A 25277-nucleotide genomic window follows, 5' to 3' on the forward strand; every position below is an offset into this window, starting at 1 on the left:
TTTGTGTGAATATATAATACAACATCATTTAACCATCGGCTGTGACGTCTAGGTATGATTTCCCGCTGCCATTTCCGATACAATTTCATCAAAAAAATCGACCCAGTTTAATTGAGAAAAAAAAATCCAAATTTTGTAATTTTTACTATTAATTTTAAAATTGCAGGTCTGACAAAAATTGAACTAAACTTAATTTTTTCGGCAATTTACCCATATGGAGTATATCTGATTGTATGATTGTGTCCAATGAAATTATTTTATTTCTCGGTAAATCAAGATATACAAATTTCACAAGTCATTTTTTTAAATACCTTTCTTTTTCTTGGATGAGATGAAAATATGTAATTATTTGGAGCAGTTATACCTGACCTCTCAAGTTAAGTTAGAGCATCCGCAGCGGTGCTCGCTGGGACGGACGGCGTCCGTGCCGCTGGAGCGGCACCGTTGTCGCCGCTGCTGCACTCCCGCCGCTGGCACAGCGCTGCTCGATGCATCGAGCACATCCGTGCCGTTGAGCAGGCTACGTGGAGCTTTTCTATTAGAAATTCATTTTTTTTAAATCGAAAATAATACCAAAAAATTTTAAAAATAAATTTCAGATTCCCAAAAATATGGCCGTTTTATTACTGTTTTTCTAATTTTTTTTTTATTTTTTTATAATTTTTTTATTCCTAAAATCATCTATAAATACACATATTCATCATCCATTTTTTACATCAAATCATCTTTCATTCATCTCTCATTCATATTTGTTCATACAACTCATCTACATCTTCCTCTCTCACTCAAACCCTCTCAAATGGATTTCACTGATATCATGGCGGAAGCAGAGCGCGAAGAACAAGAATACTATGAACAATATCGTGCACCCTATGAAGCCTATGTCGCCGCCACTACCCCCGCCCCTCCTCCTCGACCAACTAGATCAATTCGCCGCTGCATCCCTCGTGACCGGGAGGGAGCCAACGAAAGGCTCGTTGCCAACTATTTTTCCGACCAACAGCGGTTTCCGGAAGATTACTTTCGGCGGCGTTTTCGCATGTCAAAACGGTTGTTTATGCGTATTGTCAACACATTGTCCGCCCGTGTTGAATACTTTCAATTAAGTAGAGACGCAACCGGTCGACAAAGTCTCTCGGCGTTGCAGAAGTGTATTTGTGCCATCCGACAACTTGCTACTGGGCAAACAGCTGATCTCTTCGACGAGTATTTGCATGTCGGTGAGTCAACTGAAATTTTTTGTCAACGGTTGCTTCGTCTTCACGAAACAGTCCATGGTTTTCCCGGTATGCTTGCCAGCATTGACTGCATGCATTGGAAGTGGAAGAATTGCCCGACTGCTTGGAGGGGGCAACACTTAAGCGACCACAAAGGCGGCGGCCCAACACTTATCCTTGAAGCAGTCGCCGACTACCGCCTATAGATTTGGCATGCATATTTCGGTATTGTCGGATCCAACAACGACTTGAACATGCTCTATTCTTCACCACTCTTCAATGATGTTTTGAATGGTGTAGCACTGGTGATTGACTTCACCGTCAACGAAAATGCATACCACATGTGTTACTATCTCGCCGATGGTATGTACCCAAGGTGGTCGACTTTCGTGAAGACGTTCAGTAATCCGCAAGACCCAAGACGGGTTCTTTTTGCGCAACGTCAAGAGTCTGCTCGGAAAGACGTCGAAAGAGCTTTTGGGGTCCTTCAAGGCCTATTCAACATTGTGAAGGCTCCATCTCGGCTGTGGTACGTTAAGAATATCGCCGACATCATGTACACGTGTATTATCTTGCACAACATGATTATAGCTGACGAAGAACCAATGGCGGCTAACTTTTACGATGAGGATGAAGCCGGAAGCTCAACCGCGAGGTCTCCCCCACGCCGAGATGTGCATACGACGGTGGACGAGAGGATCGAAACAAGAAACACAATGCGCAATACCCGAACCCACACTGAGCTACAAGAAGACTTAATCAAACACATTTGAGCGAAATTCGGCCACGAGTAGTGGGTTTTTTAATTTTATAAATTTAATTATGTAATTTTTATTTTTTAGGATTTTAATTATGTAATTTTTAATTTTTTTTTGTAATTTGTAATAGTATTCCGGGTATTTTTAATGCATTTTAATATTGTGGAAATGTTTTTATTTAAATTGAATAATAGAATGGTGGGACCCTTGAGCATGTCCTTGCGGAAGAGCTTGAATGTGGGTGTTGTGCTCTTGCCTAAGAGCAGTGAGTAAAAAAGTAATAAAAGTGGGTTCGGGCCCACATCCGTACTCTTTGGCAAGAGTACGGACGAGTATATGCTCTTAGACCATACACTACGCGTCCCGCGCCGGGCTCACGTTTCGTCCCGGAGGGACGGGTCCTCCGCGGGACCAGTTGCAACGATCATCCCGTCCCGAGCCCGCGCCCGTCTCGTCCCGTAGCCCGTAGATGCGAGACACGGGACGCGCCATCCCGCCACGCGCCCGGGAGACGTGTCGCGCGCCCGATGCTTGCATGACGCCCACTCGCTGGCCCGCGAGTGGGCGTCGTCACTGATGATGCAATAATTCATTTTTTTAAAATTCGAATTTTAATAAAAAAATTAATTTTCATAAGGTAATATTACCGTTAATTTTTTATTTTCCTTTTTTTAATTTTTTTTACTCTATAAATAATCATATTTCATACTCATTTCAAACACAAACACACATCTATTCCTCTCAAATCCTCTCTATCACTCCAATTTCCATCTTAAATCAACTCAAACAAATGGATCCTTTTGAGCAAATGCGTCAATTAATGGAACAATCACTTGAAGAAGATCGACGACGAGAGGCGGAGGAAGCCGCGCCACCCCCACGACGCTTGGAAGTACAACGATGTAAACGTGCTCCACCAGTCCGACCTCTTTACCGAAGTTTTGGATGGTAAAGCGCCGGCCATCAACTTCGTCGCCAACAACCGGCTGTATAAAATGGGGTACTATCTCGCCGACGGCATCTACCTGAAATGGCCGACCTTCTTGAAGACGTGCAGCAGGCCGGCGAACCCAAAGCAGGCTCTTTTTGCGCAGAAGCAGGAGGCTGCACGCAAGGATGTGGAGAGGGCGTTCGGGGTTCTCCAAGCGCGCTTCAACATCATCAAAGCCTCGGTTCATTCGTGGTTCATGGAGAGCATGGTCAACATCATGTATACGTGCATAATCTTGCACAACATGATTGTCCGAGACGAAAGACCCGATGCGGGAAATTGGTTCGACCCCGAATCCCCCGGAAGCTCAACCGCAAGTAGTCCGCCGCGAAGTGGAGCGCATCCGTCTATACAAGAACGGTTGGTTATTCGGGCAAGGACACGAGACTCTAGCGCCCACACCCAACTCCAAGAGGATCTAATTGAGCATATTTGGGAAAACTTTGGCGGAGAAGATTAAATTATGTCATTTTTATTTTTTTAGAATTTTAATTATGTCTTTTTTTCTTCTTTTTAAGATTAAGTTGTAATGTTTTAATTTTAATGAATTGTGTTTGTTTAAATTGAATTGAGTTGGAAAAAAAATAAAAAAATGAAATTGAATGAATAGTAATTAAGAGACGGAATAAGGGACGGAGCGTTGTAGGTTCCGTCCCTTAGTTAAGGGATGGAGGAAAAAGGACAGTGGGGCCCTCAAATAGTGGTCAAATAGTAGTTAAGAGACGGTTTAAGGGACGGTATAGAGGCAGCGTAGTGGATGGCCTTACGATCAACGTTATGAATTATTTTCAACTACCTAGAGGTAACAGTTCAATTAGTACTAGATTGTTTATTCAAACATGAGCTCTTACGATCAACGTCATGAATTATTTTCAACTACCTAGAGGTAACACTTCAATTAGTACTAGATTGTTTATTCAAACATGAAACCGAGTGCTGTGTAATTTATATTCACATTTCCAAATACTAACCATCGCAATATCTATTCAACCATAAAAAAAAAAAAATAAAGATCTCTGAACTAATCAGCACGCTGCCATTCTTACCTAACCACACGTTTTTAATCTAAATCTATCTAAGAGATGCCATCATCTCAATTAACATTAAGCTTTAATTTTATCTTGTTTATTAGCAGTCGGCCAGAGGCTGATGTGATTTTATGTATTATTTATTTATTTGAAGTAGGCATGCGATCTTCAATCATATATTAACTTTAGGAGATAATAATAAAGACAAGATTTTTTTTTGCATTATTTCTGTTTTATTTTACTTTCTTTACTTTAATTATTTATTACTATTATTTCTCAAAATTAGTAAAAAAAGAAGTGACTCAATTAACAAGAAACGGAGGGAGTATTTAACAATGTTCGATTATCAATTTTTAATATTATCTCTCTCATTGTAATAGTTTTATCTTATCTTATTAGTATGTTATATGTGACATATTAACACTCTTAACATGACACGCTATTTATGTTTTATTTATCGTATTGATTTTTCATTCCCATACAGTTTGCCTTTTGAACAAATATATCATCAACAAAAGTTACCTTCGGTCTCTTATTTGATTACTCCTATAAGCCATCCATTCCTTCCTATTGTGCCTGGACCTTAGACGTACTGAAATGAGATAAAATGAGTAATATTTATTAATTAAAAATTATGCTATGAATCATAATTTTACTGCAATATACAAAAAAAATACCAAAATTTTAGAATAATCGACTCAAAACATCATTTTGAACTGGAAAAATAAAAATTATACGCATAAAAATTAATTATAAACCCTCTTAACATGCATATATCAGCGCGCGGATCCTAAATAATAATCTCAAAATCATAAATATTTGTAATTAAGTAATTAAATAACTAGGAATAACATAAGTAAAATTTTGTGTCATGAGTACGATATTTCCTACTGTATTACAGTTTTCTATGTACATACACATGACAAATGTATTACCGTAAGTTAAGTATATACTAAATCAATTTTATTTAAAGTCAACCTAAAATAATTCAACCAAGGGACCAAATGCAATCTGCAACCTTGTTCTTAAGGCATCCACAACGGTGGACGGACGGCGTCCGTCCGTCCGTCCGTGCCGCTGGCAAGGACGAGCTCCGCCGCCGCTGCGCTCTTGCCGCTGGCGTGCCAACGGCAAGAGCACGAGGCGTCGACGTGGCATGCTCTGATTGGCAAAATCTGAAAAATTCAAAATTAATAAAAAAAATATTTTCCCACTTCCTAATAAAATATATCCATTTTCCACACTTTTAATTTATTTTTTTTCATTATTTTTACCCCAAAATTCATACTTTCATCTATAAATAGTCTCATTTCAAACATAAAAAAATGACACTATACCAAACAACTCTCTCAATCTCAAATTTTAGGATTTTAATTATGTAATTTTTTATTTTTAGGAGTCTAATTATGTAATTTTTAATTTTTAGTATTTTAATTATGTAATTTTTAATTTTTAGGATTTTAATTATGTCGTTTTTATTTTATTTGTCATTTGTAATATTATTTAGGTTTTTTAATGAATTTTAATATTATGGAAATGTTTTTGTTTAATTGAATTTTAAATTGAATTGTGCTCGTCCTTGCGGAAGAGCACAGTTGTGGGTATTGTGCTCTTGCCAGAGAGCATGCAGAAAAAGTGGGTCCGGACCCACAACCGTACTCGCTGGCAAGAGCACGGTTGTGGTTGCTCTAAGCTTCATCGTATAGGAAAAAAGGGTACCACCAATTATTGATCAATATTCACATGAAAAAGTAATGACAGTAATTATTTTATATTATAATACAGTAAGTATTCTTTAAACTTGTATAACAAGATTTTGAATGAGCAAACAGCTGATTCTTGTCGTCTGAATAATTCAAATCAATAATAATATTATAACAGCAACATGCTTCACATAAATCATGGACATGAATTTTTGACTTTGCACTTTTTAAATAATCGTTTAACATTATTAAATACTAAAATGTTTTGTACGTAAGACAAGCCAAGTCCAACCTCAATCTCTTTATAAAAGCAACCAAATGTGTAGATATTATGTAAAAATCATCATTGACATACTCAAAAAACATGAAAATGGCTCCAATAAAATTAGGGTTTTTGATCATTTTTGCTCTAGCAATTACTACTACTTCAGCTGATGATGATGATGATCAGCCATTATGCTCTGATTTCTACGAAAAATCATGCCCTCAAGCTTTGCCAACTATCAAGCGTGTGGTTGAGGAGGCCTTGCATCAAGAAAAGCGTATCGGCGCCTCTTTGTTGCGACTGCACTTTCACGATTGTTTCGTACATGTACGACCACGGGATTCCTTGTTACTTTTTCACACTTTATGTGAATAATACTAATGTAATTATAAGGTTGTTTTCATGTACTTAATGTGCAGGGTTGCGATGCGTCCATTCTTTTGGATTCGACTCCAGAGTTTCAGAGTGAAAAATTCGCAATACCTAATAATAATTCGATCAGAGGATTTGAGGTGGTGGACCGGATTAAGTGGGCGGTCGACGAAGTCTGTGGCGCCCCAGTGGTATCATGCGCCGACATACTGGCGGTTGCTGCCCGTGATTCTGTCGTTGGAGTAAGCCATCTTAAACTATATAAACCGTTTTGATTAATTTCTCTAACTTAATTGATCTTTATAATTCAACTTTATAAAAAGTGACATATTGTAGCGATGTGCACTGTGTTCTAATATGGTTACCAAACGAGAACATAATTTAATCGTAGTCACATAACAACGTATGTTTGTCAGAAACTATAGGAATATGTGGTCATTGACAACAAAAGTGATATTTTCAATAATTATAATTTGAATTTTTTAATTGGCAAGTAAAGTTATTTTTGAACATGTGTTACCCCATAAACGATTTTCTAACCATCTTACTTGTTAATGTTGAAAAAAAAAAGGTTTGATGATCGAATATATCCTTATTTTTAAAAGTGGGATATTGATCCCTAGAACTTTGAATATTGGCCTCTGATATTTTCTATTAACTTTTTTAAAATTGGTCTAAAATATTATAGCTAGGAGGCCAGTCATGGGAGGTCCTCCTGGGGCGGCGCGATTCCACGTCCGCCTACATTGACGAGGCCAACCGCGACATCCCGCCACCGTTCCTTGACCTCCCACAGCTCGTGACCAATTTCGGTAACAAAGGGCTTGACGTCAATGACCTCGTAGTTCTTTCGGGCGGCCACACGATCGGCTTCTCCCAGTGCACCTCCTTCCGCGACCACATCTACAACGACTCCAACATCGACCCTGGCTTCCGCCGCCAGCTCCAGGAGCTTTGCCCCCAAAGCGGCGGCGACGCAAATCTCTTCCCGCTCGACGCCACGCCAGCCGTCACCGACACCAACTACTTTAGCAACATAATTGCTGAAAAGGGACTCCTTCACTCCGATCAAGAACTGTTCAATAGCACTGAAACCAAACATTTAGTGACGTTTTATAGCCACAATCTTGAGGCTTTTGCGAAAGCATTTGCGATTTCGATGGTGAAGATGGGGAATATCATGCCGTTGACGGGAGAGAGTGGCCAGATTCGTCACAATTGCAGGGTTGTTAATTGATTGAATGTTGAAATTGCATGGTTTATTTAATTTAAGTTTTCTTTCTTATGTCACATTTTCATGTTATGTATACGTCGTATCTCACTTTTTCAATAAAATGTGGAGTGTATGTTTGTGATGTTATTTGAAATGGTGCACATAGAATAGTACTCCACCAGTGTCATATTGATTTGGCATGAGTTTTAAAGATGTAAAGAAAAATATATTGAAAAAATTATTTAAATGCAACTGATACACTGTGGATCAGTAATTAGAATGAACACTAAGTAACCAGACAATGAAGCGTCGGCAGTGAGAGGTGGTGTCAATTTTTGAGAGCCCTGGAACTAGGGTTTTCGAAGAGGAAGAGAGGAGAGAGAAAGAGAAATTGAAGGACATGTTATTTCTATTGGTGGTTCGACTCTCTTCAGTTATCTGGTAAAAAACTAGCAATGAAAATTCTTAAAGACGCTTACAATAATATTTAATTCATTACATTAAGTAAATGACATAATTTAATTGAAGAATTAATAATTATTCATTATATGTCTAAATTGAATTCTGCCAATTAATGTGGTTTATTTCTGATATGCCATATATATATGACTTATTCGATGAGAGTGGTCTTTACCTGATATGTACCATGAATATATTGTATTCTCAAAAATTAAATTATATACATAGAGGAAAAGGGTGCCAGTTTTTTTTTTCGAATGAATGATGTTGAGTGTAGGCAATATAGTTTAGTACAAAAGAGTGTCATCTTTATAAAAGTGACATAATATAATTATTTAAAGTGCGAGCAAAACGTATGAAGGTAAGAAACAGAAAAACAAAGACAGGTAACTGGCTGCTGGTGATTTTGCCCAATTTTATGAGAAATAACACTATATTAGCTAGCTAGCTAGTCAACGTGGATCAATATTTGACTGTAAGTTATTATTGCATATAATATGTATATAATTTTTTAATCTTAAACTCTAGCTGTGTCGAACACCGATATGCAATTTGCCATTTGGGGTACAACTACATTAATTAAATTTAATTATTCATGATAAAATATTACTGCATACAGCTGGAAATTGGTAACAATTTCGATTAAATCCACAAATTGAAGAAAATAAATGTTGAAGACAAAAAATAGGAGTAATTTCGATCAAATCCACAAATTCGATATTTATTTTATTATTTCCAATGAATATATTTTTTACTACTTGTATGTTTATTGTTAAAAAAATAGTTTCGATATGTAGGGTAATAGTATTATTGTTGTATTTCCAATATTAGTCATTCATTTTACTTAAATGTAAAATAAATATGATATTCATAAAACATCCAATTTTTAATATTAAACTATAACTGTGTTTTATTTATCTCATATTCATCCCATATACATATATACCAATCTTGGAAAATGCCATTATATTCCTATCATAAGTTCATCACAATCCTGCCTCTCAATTTCATTTATTTGTATCAATCACAATCTAAAACCTTTTGCAAAATAGAAAAAAAAAAATCTGAAAGATATATACTTTATTTTAACAATCACTGGCGAAGCCAATATTGCAACTGGATCCTATGATCACAATGAAATAAGTAAAATCTGAAATAAACTTTAAAGAAATTTTAATATTCAGGCCCAAAACTTTCAATCCATGAACAACTACAGTTAGACGGCCGCCCTTTTGCTTTGTTTGATTTCCAAGGCCCATCTAACACTTCAAAGATGGTCCAACCCACTATTTAGTGAAAAACTTCATCCATCCCCAAAAAGTATGAACTATTTCTTTATTAGTCTATTCCTGAAAAGTATAAACTTTCTAATTTTTAAGTAATTAAATAACACATTATTCATACACATTATATTATTTACAACTTATATCATTACACTACACTACTAATCATGTGGAGCCCACTATCTAATAACATTATTTACACTACCCATTATCTCTCTTACTTTACAAATTATACATTAAACTCGTACCAAGCCTAATGTTCATACTTTTTAGGGACGAAAACAGTATAAACTATCAAAATATTTGCACAAAATATTCATTTCTGCCGTTTATTTTTGGAATTGCAACAAAAATCTAATGAAATATGTTTCCATATTCTTAATTTAATTGTTGAAAACGAAATGTGAATATTGAATTATGGTAGGGTAGTGTGAAATCGTTCAAAAAATTAATAGAGACACGTGTATGGTCGGCTTGTATCCTCTCTCAAGACCCATCTCTCTAATTTAGAGCATCTTCAATGGCGGACTTCGCCGCGGAATTCCCACGGATTTGCCGGAATTCCGTGGCGGACGTCTGCCATTAGGCACGAATGGCGCGGATACGGAATTCAGCTGAGGACGTCGCAGGTCCGCGGCCTTCCGCGGAATTCCGCGCAGAATTCCGCAGGGACGTCCGCCATTGCGTCGACTCCTGCGGAATTCCGCACGGAATTCTGATTTATTTATTTAATTTTTTTTTATAATGTCTATATATACTGCTCGTTGAATTTCACTTCATTCGCACCACTTGTTTTAACAAGTTTCTCTCTTTCTAAATTTCTTTTTTTATATAATAGTAATGGCTGGTAGAGGTAGTGGTGTGGTAGTGGTAGTGGCCATCACGAAGACCCTATGGCTTTGATTTGGGCACATGTGCGGGAGGCCGCAGCGAGAGAGGAACAAGCGGCCTTGGCACCGGCGGTGCCTCGACCCATCCATCGTCGCACTATAGTATCCCGCGACCATCTCGCGGCCCACCGTCGGTTGTACGATGACTACTTTGCGCCAGAGCCACGGTTTGGGGAGAACCTATTCCGGCGACGGTTTAGGATGCATCGGCCGCTGTTTATGCGTATCATTGGCGCTTTGGAGCATCGATACAGGTGTTTCAGGGTGCGAGAGGATGCAGCGGGTAAACCCGGCCACACGCCAATCCAGAAGTGCACTGCCGCAATCAAGCAGTTGGCGTACGAAGGTGCGACGGACATGTTCGACGAATACCTCCACATCGGCGAGTCGACAGCCCGCGATTGCCTGAAGTATTTTTGTCAGAGCGTGAGGGAGATATTCGGGGATAGATATCTTCGGAAGCCTACCCCCAAAGATTGTCAGGCTCTGCTGGATATGCACGGGTCTCGGCACGGCTTCCCGGGGATGCTGGACAACATAGATTGTATGCATTAGGAATGGAAGAACTGCCCCGCTGCCTGGAAAGGGCTGTACACTGCCGGTTTCAAGGCCAAGAATCCTACGATGATCCTTGAAGCGGTATCTGACTACCGGTTATGGATTTGGCATGCCTATTTTGGAGTAGCCGGGTCGAACAACGACATCAACGTCCTCCAGTCGTCGCCCCTTTTCAACGAACAGTGCATGGGCGTCGGTCCAGCTGTCGACTTCGTCGCCAACGGCAACCAGCACAACATGGGCTATTATTTGGCGAATGGAATATACCCGATGTGGCCCGTCTTTGTGAAGACAATCAGATGCCCAACGGATGAGAAGAAGGTATACTTTGCGCAACGTCAGGAGGCAGCGCGCAAGGATGTGTAGAGGGCATTTGGTGTGCTCCAAGCTCGATGGGTGGCAGTGAAGGGTCCGTCACGACTGTGGTACGTTGACAGCATCGCCGACATCATGTACGCATGTATTATCATGCACAACATGATCGTCGAAGATGAAGGCCCAACACTGACCGATTGGGCCAATGATGATGCTGACGCTGCGAGTCCAAGCCACGGCGTGGCCACGAGCAATGTACGCATGGGGATACCTCATGACGACGTCGAGCGAGTCCGTGCATTTGCCGACATGCGCCAAAAACAAGCTCACGTTCGACTCCAAAATGATATTATCGAAGAAGTGTGGCAGCGTAGGGGTCGTCGTTGATGTAGTTTTTAATTATTGAAATGTATTTTTTTAAAAATTTGGTGAAATGTTCTTTTCTTTTTTTAATGGAATTTTTTCCCTATTTGTGTCAAAATTTTAATTCCGTAACTTGTTTACTTCCGGAAATTGGTTAATTTGTGATTTTTTTTAATGTGGGAATTCCGTTGGAAATTTCACAGGGGAATTTCGCCACTGTAAAGTGGGAAGTCCTTATGACGTGGCAGAGCAGTAGGAAGTCCTTATGACGTGGCAGTGGGAATTCCGCGGGGAAGGGCGCCGGTACATCCGCACCACTGCGGATGCGCTTAGACCATCCACAACGCGTCTCGCGCCGGGCTCGCGTCTCGTCTCGGAGAGACGAGACCCCCGCGAGACGCATTGCAGCGCCCATCTCGTCTCTATCTCGCGCCCGTCTCGTCGCGTAGCTCGTCTCGGCGAGACACGAGACGAGATGGCTCGTCACGCGCCAGGGACACGTGGCACGTCCCCATGCGTGCGTGACGCCCACTCGCTGGCCCGCGAGTGGGCGTCGTCACTGATGACGCAATAATTCGTTTTTTTTTTAAAAAAAAATCGATTTCTAATTAAATTTTTTTTTCAAACGGTAATATTACCGTTAAATTTTTATTTTCATTTTTTAATTTTTTTACTCTATAAATAATTCTATTTCATACTCATTTCAAACACAAACACACATCTATTCCTCTCAAATCCTCTCTATCACTCCAATTTCCATCTTCAATCAACTCAAACAAATGGATCCTTTTGAGCAAATGCGTCAATTAATGGAACAATCACTCGAAGAAGATCGACGACGAGAGGCGGAGGAAGCCGCATCACCCCCACGACGCTCCCGGAAGTACATCAATCGGAACCGGGAGGAAGCCGCCGCACGGTTAGTACGCGACTACTTCTGCGATAACCCGATTTGGGGAGATACCTATTTCCGTCGCCGTTTCCGCATGCGGAAACCGCTATTTCTCCACATAGCGAATACTTTGGCGGCCAGGGAGGAGTTCTTCCGAGAAGGGTTCGACGCGGTCGGTCGTCCCAGCCACACGACGCTGCAGAAATGTACTTCAGCCATCCGGCAGCTTGCGACTGGACAAACGGCCGACATATTCGACGAATACCTGCACATCGGAGACAGCACTGGGCGCTTGTGCTTGCTCAACTTCTGCAGAGGCGTCCGGGCAGCCTTCAGTGACGAATTTCTCCGGAGGCCAACCACAGAGGATTGTCAGTTCCTCCTCAACCTGCACGAACAAGTGCACGGATTCCCCGGGATGCTTGGCAGTGTCGATTGCATGCACTGGCAATGGAAGAATTGCCCGGTGGCTTGGAGGGGTTCCTACACGAGCGGCCACAAAGGCACCCACCCAACCGTTGTACTCGAGGCCGTTGCCGACTACCGACTTTGGATCTGGCACGCGTACTTCGGGGTCCCTGGCTCGAACAACGACGTAAACGTGCTCCAACAGTCCGACCTCTTTACCGAAGTTTTGGATGGTAAAGCGCCGGCCATCAACTTCGTCGCCAACAACGGGCGGTATAAAATGGGGTACTATCTCGCCGACGGCATCTACCCGAAGTGGCCGACCTTCGTGAAGACGTGCGGTAGGCCAGCGAACCCAAAGCAGGCTCTTTTTGCGCAGAAGCAGGAGGCTGCGCGCAAGGATGTGGAGAGGGCGTTCGGGGTTCTCCAAGCGCGCTTCAACATCATCAAAGCCCCGGCTCGTTCGTGGTTCATGGAGAGCATGGGTCGACATCATGTATACGTGCATAATCTTGCACAACATGATTGTCCGAGACGAAGGACCCGATGCCGGAAATTGGTTCGACCCCGAATCCCCCGGAAGCTCAACCGCAAGTAGTCCGCCGCGAAGTGGAGCGCATCCATCTATACAAGAACGGTTGGCTATTCGGGCAAGGACACGCGACTCTAGCGCCCACACCCAACTCCAAGAGGATCTAATTGAGCACATTTGGGAAAATTTTGACGGAGAAGATTAAATTATGTCATTTTTATTTTTATAGAATTTTAATTATGTCTTCGTTTTTTTAATGTTAAGTTGTAATGTTGTTTTAATTTTAATAAAGTGTGTTTGTTTAAATTGAATTGGGTTTTAAAAAAAATTTATAAATTAAATTGAATGAATAGTAATTAAGAGACGGTATAGAGACGGTTAAGAGACGGAGCGTTGCAGGTTCCGTCTCTTAGTTAAGAGATGGAGGAAAAAAGGACAGTGGGGCCCTCAAATAGTGGTCAAATAGTAGTTAAGAGACGGTTTAAGAGACGGTATAGAGACAACGTATATCTCAGTAACAATTTACGAGTCTAATAAATAAGATTAAAAAATAATTTAGTGTGAGACGGTAAATTATGAATCACAATAAATAGCTGAGTCCCCTACATCCCCAAGTGGTAGCCTCATTATCCATTTCGATTTCATCATCCAAGTGAATTCAATTCTCTCTTATCATCGTCCCATTTACACCATTCTCTCAATCTTCTTCGATTTTAATTACTCCATATTTTTTTCCGTCCAGATTCATCAACCAAAGAACCATATTTTTTCCCGTCCAGATTCATCAACCAAATTCTTTGGTTCATATATAGAATCAAGATAAACTCTCTCTTTTTTTATCCTGCAAAAATGGAAGGAAGAATTTAATCACTGATCATCCAGGCATTGGTTGTGTAAAGATTTTTTGTCGATCACTCCATTCCTCAATTTCAATCAGGTTTTATCATCGAGCAAATTTTGGATTTGCTCGATCGATTAATGCAAGACAGAGAGGCGACGGACTGTATGCGCCATCTCTGGATCAAATTATGTCAGAGATCACCAACGAGAGTGGGAGTTCAATGTCGTCCGATACGTCGACGGCCGCCAGCAGCAGCAGCAGCCATAGCGGGGCCGCAACCGCCGCCGGTGGAGGCGGAGAGGAACTGAGCCCTAACCTCTTCAAAAAGTATGAGCTCGGCAGACTACTCGGCTGCGGCGCCTTCGCGAAGGTCTACCACGCGCGCGTCATCCGCAACGGGCAGAGCGTGGCAATAAAAGCCATCAGCAAGCAGCGGATTCAGATGGGGAAGCTCGCCGCCAACATCAAGCAGGAGATCTCTATCATGCGCCGCCTCCGCCACCCGCACATCGTCACCCTCCACGAAGTCCTCGCCACCAAAACCAATGTCTACTGCGTTTTGGAATTCGCCAAGGGCGGCGAGCTCTTCGCGAAGATCGCCAAATACCGATTCAGCGAGGAACTCAGCCGGAAGTATTTCCAGCAGCTCATCTCCGCCGTCGACTACTGTCACTCGCACGGCGTCTTCCACCGCGATCTCAAGCCGGAGAATCTCCTCCTCGACGAGAATTGGGATCTGAAAATCACCGATTTCGGCCTCAGCGCCGTCACCGGCCAAACTCGGCAGGACGGACTCCTCCACACGCTCTGCGGCACGCCGGCGTACGTCGCGCCGGAAATCCTAGCGAAGAAAGGCTACGACGGCGCGAAGATCGACGTCTGGTCGTGCGGCGTAATCCTCTACGTCCTCAACGCTGGATATTTACCCTTCAACGACACAAATCTAATGGCGATGTACAGGAAAATCTACAAAGGCGAATTCCGATGCCCTAAATGGACTTCGCCGGAGCTCCGGCAATTCCTCTCCCGCGTATTAGATCCGAATCCGAGCACTCGTATCACGATCCACGAGATCTTAAACGATCAGTGGTTTAGAAAGGGGTACAAAGACATTAACTACCCGATCGACAAACAATTCGAATTCAAGGAATCCGGCGACGAATCACGATTTCTGAATGCGTTCGACCTGATCTCCTACTCCACCGGCGCGGATCTGTCGGTTTTGTTCGATTACCATGTGAAATCGGAGATGTTCGTGTCGGAGAAGTCACCGGCGACGATAATCGGGAGGGTGGAGGCGGCGGCGGAGGAAGAGGGGATGGGAGTGACGAAGAAGGGAATGGGGGTGCGGCTGCACGGGCAGAACTGGAAATACGTTATTATGGTGGAGATTAACCGGCTAACGGAAGAGCTGGTGGTGGTGGAGGTTAAAACCAGTGGATTTGGACGTGATTTGTGGCGAGATAAATTTAAGCTTGCGGTTAATGATTTAGTTTACGTACCGCAACCGTCGTTATCCGGTCATTAACGGGGTTTGCAACTTGTAGTGTAATATACAGTATATTCTTCAATTTTAATCCCTCTCTAAAGTCTTCACTTAGATCAATCACATTTCAAAAGACTTGGTAGTAAGTAGCTTTCGATCAATACATTTAAACCGTTCCCAACCGGATACTTGTCGGGGTTTGCAACTTGTAGTAAGTAGCTTTCGATCATTAACGGGGTTTGCAACTTGTAGTGTAATATACAGTATATTCTTCAATTTTAATCCCTCTCTAAAGTCTTTACTTAGATCAATCACATTTCAAAAGACTTGGTAGTAAGTAGCTTTCGATCAATACATTTAAACCGTTCCCAACCGGATACTTGTCGGGGTTTGCAACTTGTAGTAAGTAGCTTTCGATCATTAACGGGGTTTGCAACTTGTAGTGTAATATACAGTATATTCTTCAATTTTAATCCCTCTCTAAAGTCTTTACTTAGATCAATCACATTTCAAAAGACTTGGTAGTAAGTAGCTTTCGATCAATACATTTAAACCGTTCCCAACCGGATACTTGTCGGGTATTGGATAGCCAATATCCAATAAAATGAGATTGGCTAGGGGATCGGGTAATAAATTTAAGATAAGTTCGGTAATTTTTAATTCGGCTTAGCCATTTAGGATTGGTGGGTATGAGATAAACTATTTATTTAATTATAATTAATTAGGTTATTTTTTTCTAACATTTATAAATAAGTCTATCACCCAACTCTCCATTAAAGTGACTCTACTCTCATTCTCTCTCTTTCTTTCTTTCTTCAAATCTCTGTATCTATTACGTTGCTTCCTACACACTCTGTCGTCGCCTCTCGGTTAGTCACTGACCTCCCTGGACAATACAATTGACATTTTTAAGTTCATGGAAAGACATAATTAGCATACAAAATAAAAAATAAAATAAAATATTATCAATAAATAAAGAGAACTTTAACTTTAAAAATTTTAATACATTTTTTTTATTTTTTAGTTTTTTTTATTAATTATTAATAAATGTAAGGAGTCGGATATTTGGGTACCCAATAATCGGGTTTGGATACCCGTGGCGGTATTTGGGTACCCGAAAAACATATCGAGTCGGGTGCTGTGTGTGCATTTTAGATGATTTTTAGGTTTGAGTACCCGATTTTTTCGGGTCGGGTACCCATGAATACCCGAATTCCCACCCCTACATAGTATCATACTGATCTTGTCATATTAGTTTCAATTTTAACCATCATGGGACAATTGCCAAAGGTTAAAAAATTATTTTTTATTTTTATTACAAAGATTATGAATTAATCAAAAGATAATTAAAAAAATACTCCCTACGTCCCATATTAGAAGTTACTTTGACTTTTCTGCACTCGTTTTATAAAAATGATACTCCCTTCGTTTCGCCATAGTTGAGTTATTTTACCATTTTTGGAAGTTTCTTCATAGTTGAGTCATTTCCATATATGGTAACTTTTCTCTCTCTCATATTTTACTCTCTCTTACTTTATTCTCTCTACTTTATTCATTTTATACTTTATTCTTTCTACCATTTCCTCTCTCTTACTTTATTATTATTTATTTAACACACCCAACACTTCTTTCTAAAACCCCGTGCCGAAAAGTTCCTCCTCAACTATGGCGATACGGAGGGAGTAATAAATAGTTAAAGTGAAAAAATGGTAAAGTATGAGAGAGAATAATATAGAAAATAATATATATTGAGTGAAGAAAAGTCAAAGTGATTTCTAACGTGGGACGGATGACGGATGGAGTATAATTATCACTTCATAAGCTATGGCGCTTTATATCACCGAGATGAGAAATTATAGGAGTCTATATCAATATATATAGTCAATCTGAAATTCAAATTATAGGGGTCCTTAACAATATATTAGTCGGTACAAATTCAAATACTAGAAGTCCTTAATAATATATTACTAGTTGGGCAGAAATTCTAGACGATTCCTTCTCTTGCTTAGCTGGGAATAAATATCAGTGTTACTGTCTACTTATAATCAGAGTGAGCAGTGTATTAAACAAAGTGATTAGTCTCATTGTTTGTCCCTAATCTCAATTTATAATTATTGTTTAGTAATGAAAAATCGTTACATCGCTCGTCCATGTCGTCATTAACTAATAAGTAGAAGCAAAATATTAATTTAATAACAGCTCAGAAAGGGTGCATGTTCATAACTTCCTGATCATCACATATTAGAAACTGCAATATATAAATGATAGTTATTAGAAATGAGCCACTCACCCCTTAAAAGGCCTCATAAGGGGGAGGGTTATCCACACTTATATAGATTAGATGTGATCTTTACCAAGTCGATGTGGGACAGAATTTAGAGGATTTAACACGCCCCCTCACGTGTGGGCCGGAAAGGACATCGGTCTTCCATCACGTGGGTAGGCAATGCAAGAGAAACCATCATCGATGTGGGCCGGAAAGGATATCGGTCTTCCACTCGTGAGGTAGATAAGAGATAAAGAGAAAACCATCATCGACTTGGGCCCGCTCTGATACCATATTAGAAATGGGCCACTCACCCCTTAAAAGGCCTCATAAGGGGGAGGGTTATCCACACTTATATAGATTAGATGGGATCTTTACCAAGTCGATGTGGGACAGAATTTAGAGGATTTAACAATAGTAAAGCACAGCCAAGCGTTACCACAAGTAATTAAATTAAAAAATAAAATTGCTTGTACGTTAGCTGGAGATTGGTAAGTGCAGGTCACTATCAGATAAGTAAAACATATATGCGCTTGCAATTATAAATATATACTGGTGTGCGAATCCTTATCATTTTAAAGTTTGTAGATTATGATTTACGAAAACAACAAAAACCAAATTTGTTGAAAAACACGAACCGTGTTAATGTTGTGGACAATAATGTATGTGGCCATGTGTTGTCAATTTGTCACACTGCTAATGAATGTGGAGTGATTCTCATGTCTCATACTATATCAATTTCTAACCCCTTATTTTATCAAATTAGGAATATGCTTTTATCGAGTGTTAGTATTTTTTTTAATATTCCCATTTATGTATCATGTTATTGTTTTATTTTCAAAAATATAATAGTAATAATATTCCGCATCTAACGGATTCGGTGGATTTATGGAGAGAGTACGTGAGCCCAGGCCCCACACGCAGCTTGTAATTTATACCAACTAGTATCACACCAGAAAACAAAAACCGGTGCTGAAAATAAAATAATAATAATAATAATTATTATTATTATACTAATAATAATTATTATTATTTTATTTATTTTATTTTTTTTAAAAAAGTAGAACAAATAATACTACTTCCTACGTCTGTCATTGGGAGTCCCGGTTTACTATTTTAGTCCGTCGACCATTAGGAATTCCGATGCACATTTACTGTAAATGATAGGTACATCTCACTTTCCACTAACTATTCCACTCGCATTATATTATAAAACTACTACTCCCTCCGTCCCTGAAAATTTGTCACCTATTTCCTTTTTCGTCCGTCCCTAAAAATTTGTCACCTTTCACTTTTACCATTTTTGGTAATGGCCTCACATTCCACTAACTCATTTTCACTCACATTTTATTATAAAACTAATATTTTAAAAATAGGACCTACATCCTACTAACTTTTTCAACCCACTTTCTATTACATTTTTTAAAACCCGTGCCTGGTCAAATGGTGCAAAATTCTAAAGGACGGAGGGAGTAATATATAAAAATGAGTCATACATTCCACTATCTTTTCTCAACCACTTTCCTTTATATTTCTTAAAATCTATGTTAAACTTAAATGAGAGTGACCGACGGAGTATTATATTAAGAATGGATAGATTTGAAATAGAGATTTAAGCAATTGTACTTCCATTTCTATTACTTTACAATCAACTTAATAATTAATAGTCCAAACTCATTAGGGATGTCAATTTAGCCCGCAACCCGTGGGCTGACCCGAATAGCCCGCCAAATTTATAGGGTTAGGGCTGAAAATTTACAGCCCGATAAAATTACAGCCCGATTAGCCCGCACCCGATTAACCCGCAACCCGTTAGGGCCAGACCCGAAAACCCGATGGGCTGGCCCGGAAACCCGATAAAATTTATATTGTTCTATTTGTTTGACTCTAATTCGACACTTCATTGATTATTTTATAATACAGATTACTGAAAAAATAACTTTCCATTTTATATATTAAATATATAAATTATATATTAAGTTTTTATTAATATAATAATAGATAAATGAATTAGAAACTTCAAATTCACTAAAAAAAATATATTTAAATTTCTAAACATGCTTTAAAATTTCTTGATGTTTATGTTTTATGTTGCATAAATCTCAAATATTAGTATTTGATCATGTTAATATTTGAGTTTACGCATATATCTCAAATTTATCATAATTAAATATTTTACATTTTATAAATATAACTAATTTTCACCATTATTTATTGGATTGATCGCATGTTAATTTTATCGGTAGCAACCCGATTAACCCGATGGGCTAGCCCGAAACCCGAGCTTTTAGGGTTAGGGCTGAACTTTTATAACCCGAAAAAATAACAACCCGATTAGCCCGCACCCGATTGACCCGCAACCCGAATAGGGTTGGCCCGAAACCCGGTGGGCTGGCCCGATTGACATCCCTAAAACTCATCAATCGGATAAAAGTCATGTGCAATATAATTCATTACTAAGATGCGTATTACAGAGTATAATTATTTATTTATAATATTTGATAATGCCTTCCTCATCACTCTTTTTTTTATTGTTAAAAAATTCTATATTGCAAATTTGGTTGAGATATTTGCAATATCCTTTTTTTTATTAAGAATACATTATAGAGGTATATTTTGATTTCTAGTATATTCTGATTTCAAAACTTATAAGGTAAACTATTAAATTTAAAGAAATAGAGTAGTACTACTAATTAATTCAATAATATTGCTCTTTAAAAAGTTAATATAGCTTACAGTGCGTCAAAAATCATTTCCAAATTTCAGTAAGCTTTCTCTTTCTTGGTCTCTATCTATTCTATCTCTATTTCACACAAAGTGACTCTTCCTTTCTCTCCCCATCTCTCTGAAAATCATACAATAAGAAAAATATTACGGGCACTCTCTTCAATTTCCGCCCCAAGCACGGAATAATTATACAGTGTCTGGCACCGGCAAGCCCCCGCTGGAGCGGGGTCCATTACTAGTTCCGTCACTGCCTGTCACGACCGCATTTTCTAAGGATAGAAAACACGGTTGATCGCGACTAGGGGAAGATTAAAGAAGCGGGGAAGAAAGGGGAAAATCAACACAACTCAACCACAACCCGAAACAAATGGGAATAGCTCGAAATAAATCAGAGTTTTGAACAAAATAGACTTGAGTCTTTTAAGATGCACAACGGAAGCAAATGAACGCGGTTCCATGTATGAAGACATGAACCTCCGAGAGTCAAAATCTGACTGAATAAAATGTCTTGTCTCCATAGCACTTCCTCCACCACTTCGCTGCTCAACCAGCACATTTAGAAATATATGCAGGGCTGAGTACAAAAAGTACTCAGTGAACACATTACCGAAAATTACACATATACATTTGAACATATTGTCAAGCCATCATCATAGTAACACTCGGGGTGTTGTTGAAAAGACCCGAGCTTACTAAAAATATCACATTGGACTGCAGTCCCTTTTTCCTGTACTTAGCCATATCAGATCACATTGTGCCGTTGAGATGGTGTTCTCACACGGTCACCTTACATACATGTGCCGGGAAGGTGGCCACCTTCCACGGTCACCTTCTCTGCCCAATATGTCAGAGGTATCCTTGTGCCGGGAAGGTGGCCACCTTCCTCGGTCACCTGCTCTGCCCAACATGTCAGAGGTAGCTTGTGTACACTAGTCCGAGCGGGAACACCACCCTCACTGGGACCCGAATTCGACTTATATCATCATTCATAATTCACTTGGCCTTAGCCAAACAGATAGGCATCATACACAAACATTTATGGCAAGACAACATCTTTAAAAATCACGAACATGTGTTCGTGTTTTCATAAAATACGATTTGTATTTTTAGTATAGAAAAGCTCACCTTGATCGTTTAGATTCCTTAACTTGAATCTTTCGTCCCGACTTTACTTGCGAAAGCACCCTTTTTTTAAAAAAAACACAATATAATAATACACTAATTAGACTCAAGGACAAAACTACTTAAATTAGAATGCATGCACCCTCATTAAAATCTTTTATCTCGTTTCTCGATTTTCGCGTATTTTCGATTATTCGGCGGCCGCCCAAGGCGTCGCGTGCGACGGCGGTCGGCCGCTTACGCTTATAACTCCTTCGTTGGCTTCTTGTATTTTCCATCTTGATATCGAAATAAAATCCCCAAAATTATAAAAGTGCACAATTAAATTATCCGTCCAAGGATTAATTAATTTGACCCAAGATAATTGTTATCCTAGCCCACCTTATTTCTCCAATTTATTTAGTGAGGCCCTAAAAGAAATAGCCCAATTTAATATATATCCCCATCTTTATTTCTCCTCAATCAACTAACAAGGCCCAATATACTTAATTATTTCCCCACCTTATATCTCCAATTAAAACTTGAGCCCAACACAAATAAAAGATGGAGCCCAAACAAAATAAAAAGGATGGCCCAAAGCAAAAGAGTTCCCCCTACTTCCTCCATCTCGGTCAACACCTATCTTTCCTTCACCATTTCAATCTCTCTCTCGTCACCCCCAAATCCCGTCGCCTTCCCCCCAACCTCACCACACCAGAGTCGTCGGCCATCTCCCCTCCGACGCTCACTGTACTCCGGCGACGTAGGTGTCGTCCGATCCTTCCGTCGCACGCCGCTGAACCATCGGCGGTAGCGCCGATTCGCCCTCCGTCCCCCGACGCCGCTGCTGCCGTCGGGCTCCTCCTCCGCCGCATCGCTCCAGAATTTCTCCGGTGACGAAGACGAGCTCCTCCGCCGCCGATCCGCCTGAAGAGCTGCTGCCGTCTCGCCTGGAGGACGCTGTTGTCGCCGCTGCACAGAGCCGGGCTGCTGTTCGCTGCCGGGTCAGGCTGCTGCTGCCATCGGCCTCTCTTTAAGCTAAGTCACCCTTCCCCTATTCCCCTTTCACCCTTTCATAATTTATTCCGAACTTGAGTTATGGCAGCATTGATTCATTGATGGGTTTGTACTAAGTTGTTTTCTCAAGTTGTGATCTTGTTGGGGAGAGTTTGCTCTAAATTCGATTACCACTGGATGTTTATTGCTACTGGACTACTTGTGATGCTAATTTCATCTACTGATTGTTGAGGCTAATTCTAAGTCCTCTTGAGTTCTTGTTCTCGATTGTTCTACTGTGATGCAAGGGGTAATGAGGTGTTGAGAGGGTTACCTTGCTCGGTGGTCTTTCTCGGTTATGGATTGATCTCTTGTCGCCCTCGCTGCTCTTCCTTCCCTTGCTCCGATTTTGTTGGTAGGATGTGGAGGAATTACACGTTGTTGGTAGGATGTGGTGGTTGATTTGCATATGTGTATATATACATAAAAGATGGCAAGTGGGAAGGATATCTATCAAAATATTCTTTCAGAGGATAAAGATTGTTTTTCTTGTAACCATTAATGCAGCATTAATTGCTGCTGAAAAAAAAACGATTCTATGTATCTGCCCTCTCTCTCATTTTTTTTATATTTTATTTTGTATATATATATATATATATACAAAATAAAGTATTTTGTATATATTTTGTATATATATACAAAATATTATATATATATATATATGGTAGTGTTAAATTCATTTTCTCCCCTTAGATTTAAGTTCCTTCTTAATCTGGACCGTTAGATCTCATTCATCAACGGTCCAGATGATCTGCATTATTACACTATAATGGTGCATTATTAGTCTGTGTGCATTATTCAACTGAAAATCTGCATTATTACACTATAACGGTGCATTATTAGTCGGTGTGCATTATTCAACTTAAAATCTGCATTATTAAATGACACGTGGCATCAATCTAACCGTCGAATGACAAAATCGTAGGGCTGAGATCAAGAAGGAAATAGGAGAAAATATGGAAAAAGGATTTGAATACAATCCTATATATATATATATATTTAATTAAATAATTATTTAAGAAATTATTTGAGTATTTATTCACTTAGATGTAATATATTTACGTGTGCTATTCACTTGCCTAACGTCAAAACAAACAACGGCAATCTATCGTAGCTCGGATTTAATCGCATAAAAGTCACTTATATAGATAATCAAACTAATAATATAGTTTATAATAATATCGGCTTAGCGGGTCGTTACATTCTACCCCTCTTAAAAGAAATTTCGTCCCGAAATTTAGGATGTATTTAGACAAAAAGCTCGGGATATTTTTCCTTCATTTTCCCTTCTGGAAAGAGCTTGTCAGATGGAATAAATTGTGAAAGTCAGGGTATGATGAATAGAATGTAGATATCAATAATAGGTTGCCAATAATATGATCAAAATGAATAATGAAGTAGAAAAGTTTCAAGTATCCCCAGATAATAATAGAAAGACCTGAGATGGTTGGTTACAAATGGATTTGAAAGAATAAGAAAAACAAACAACTGCATTTTACTCAACAACACAGTAACAGAAAATCATATCAACGAAATTTTTAGAGTTTATAAACAGTTCAGGGAAACTAACTAATAAAGAGGGCAACAAGAGGAAACTAGCCAAGGGAGAAGCAATGTGCCAGCTTTAACATGGGGCTTGCAGAAAAACTCAGATCAAGAGACAACAGTCATATTTGAATTCAAAAGATGAGAGTACTCATGTAAAACAAAGAGCTTGTCAATAAGTACGTCTGAAAACACAAAGGGTCAAATAAAAAGGTTTAAGGTCTCACCAGATGGCTGCTCCAATATAGTAAGACTGAAAATGATTGGGCTCAAGTGGATTTGAGAGAAAGAAGAATAACAAGGAACTACCCATTTGGGTCAACAACATCGTGATACTATGTCACGTTAACGAATTCACAAAGTTTATAACCAAATCACGGAAATTAACCAGTAGAGAAGACAATCAGAGCAAACTAGTTCAGGGAGAGAGCAAATTGCTTTAGACCTGGAGTTGCTAAAGAGCTCAAAGCATGATGGAATAATTATAGTGGGATTAAGAAGAGGTGAATATTCTTTATAAATTAATGAGTGTCAACAAACACATTTGAAAACACTAAAGGTCTACTAATGATCTTTGAAGAATATTATCATTGAAGAGGCAATAGTTTAGGGAAACATGTTTATTCTGAAGGCTATAAATAAAGCAGCTCCTAGTATAGGAGTTTGGTGGCAAGAATTCAGGGAGTCAAAGTATTGCTTTTATACAGAACGAGTAAACAAGGACCGTATCCACTGGAGGTTATAAAAAAAACATGAGGGAACAAGCTCAAAAGTGAAAGTGATTCACAACCTTGACATAAAAGAGGAAAAAATAATGGCACATTACCTTGCAAAAGAAGTCATTTAATATCTTAATTCAACAAAAGTATTTTGATCAAGGGGAATACGAGAAAATGATATTCATGGGAATCCAAATAAGCGTTGCTGATGAATCTTCTTGGTTAACTACAATGGTGATACTCCCTTGTTTAATTCTTTATAGAGGATGGTAACTAAGTTACGGGAAAC

At 39.5% G+C, this 25277-nt stretch overlaps 2 protein-coding genes across 2 annotated transcripts; both read left to right on the plus strand.

Moving 5' to 3' along the window:
• Nucleotides 1-6022: 6022 nt before the first annotated feature.
• LOC121799302 (cationic peroxidase 1-like) lies at nt 6023-7694 on the plus strand. The gene is made up of 3 exons (XM_042198627.1): nt 6023-6289; nt 6382-6576; nt 7023-7694. Exons 1-3 carry the CDS (start codon nt 6062-6064, stop codon nt 7569-7571), a joined length of 972 nt encoding a protein of 323 aa, XP_042054561.1. The 5' UTR covers nt 6023-6061; the 3' UTR covers nt 7572-7694.
• A 6085-nt stretch (nt 7695-13779) lies between these two features.
• On the plus strand, nt 13780-15694 carry LOC121794823 (CBL-interacting serine/threonine-protein kinase 14-like). The gene has a single exon (XM_042193180.1). The coding sequence runs from the start codon at nt 14276-14278 to the stop codon at nt 15614-15616; it is 1341 nt and encodes a 446-aa protein (XP_042049114.1). The 5' UTR covers nt 13780-14275; the 3' UTR covers nt 15617-15694.
• The last annotated feature ends 9583 nt before the right edge of the window (nt 15695-25277 follow it).

The sequence above is a fragment of the Salvia splendens genome, chromosome 1, assembly GCF_004379255.2.
Source record: "Salvia splendens isolate huo1 chromosome 1, SspV2, whole genome shotgun sequence".
NCBI lineage: Eukaryota > Viridiplantae > Streptophyta > Magnoliopsida > Lamiales > Lamiaceae > Salvia > Salvia splendens.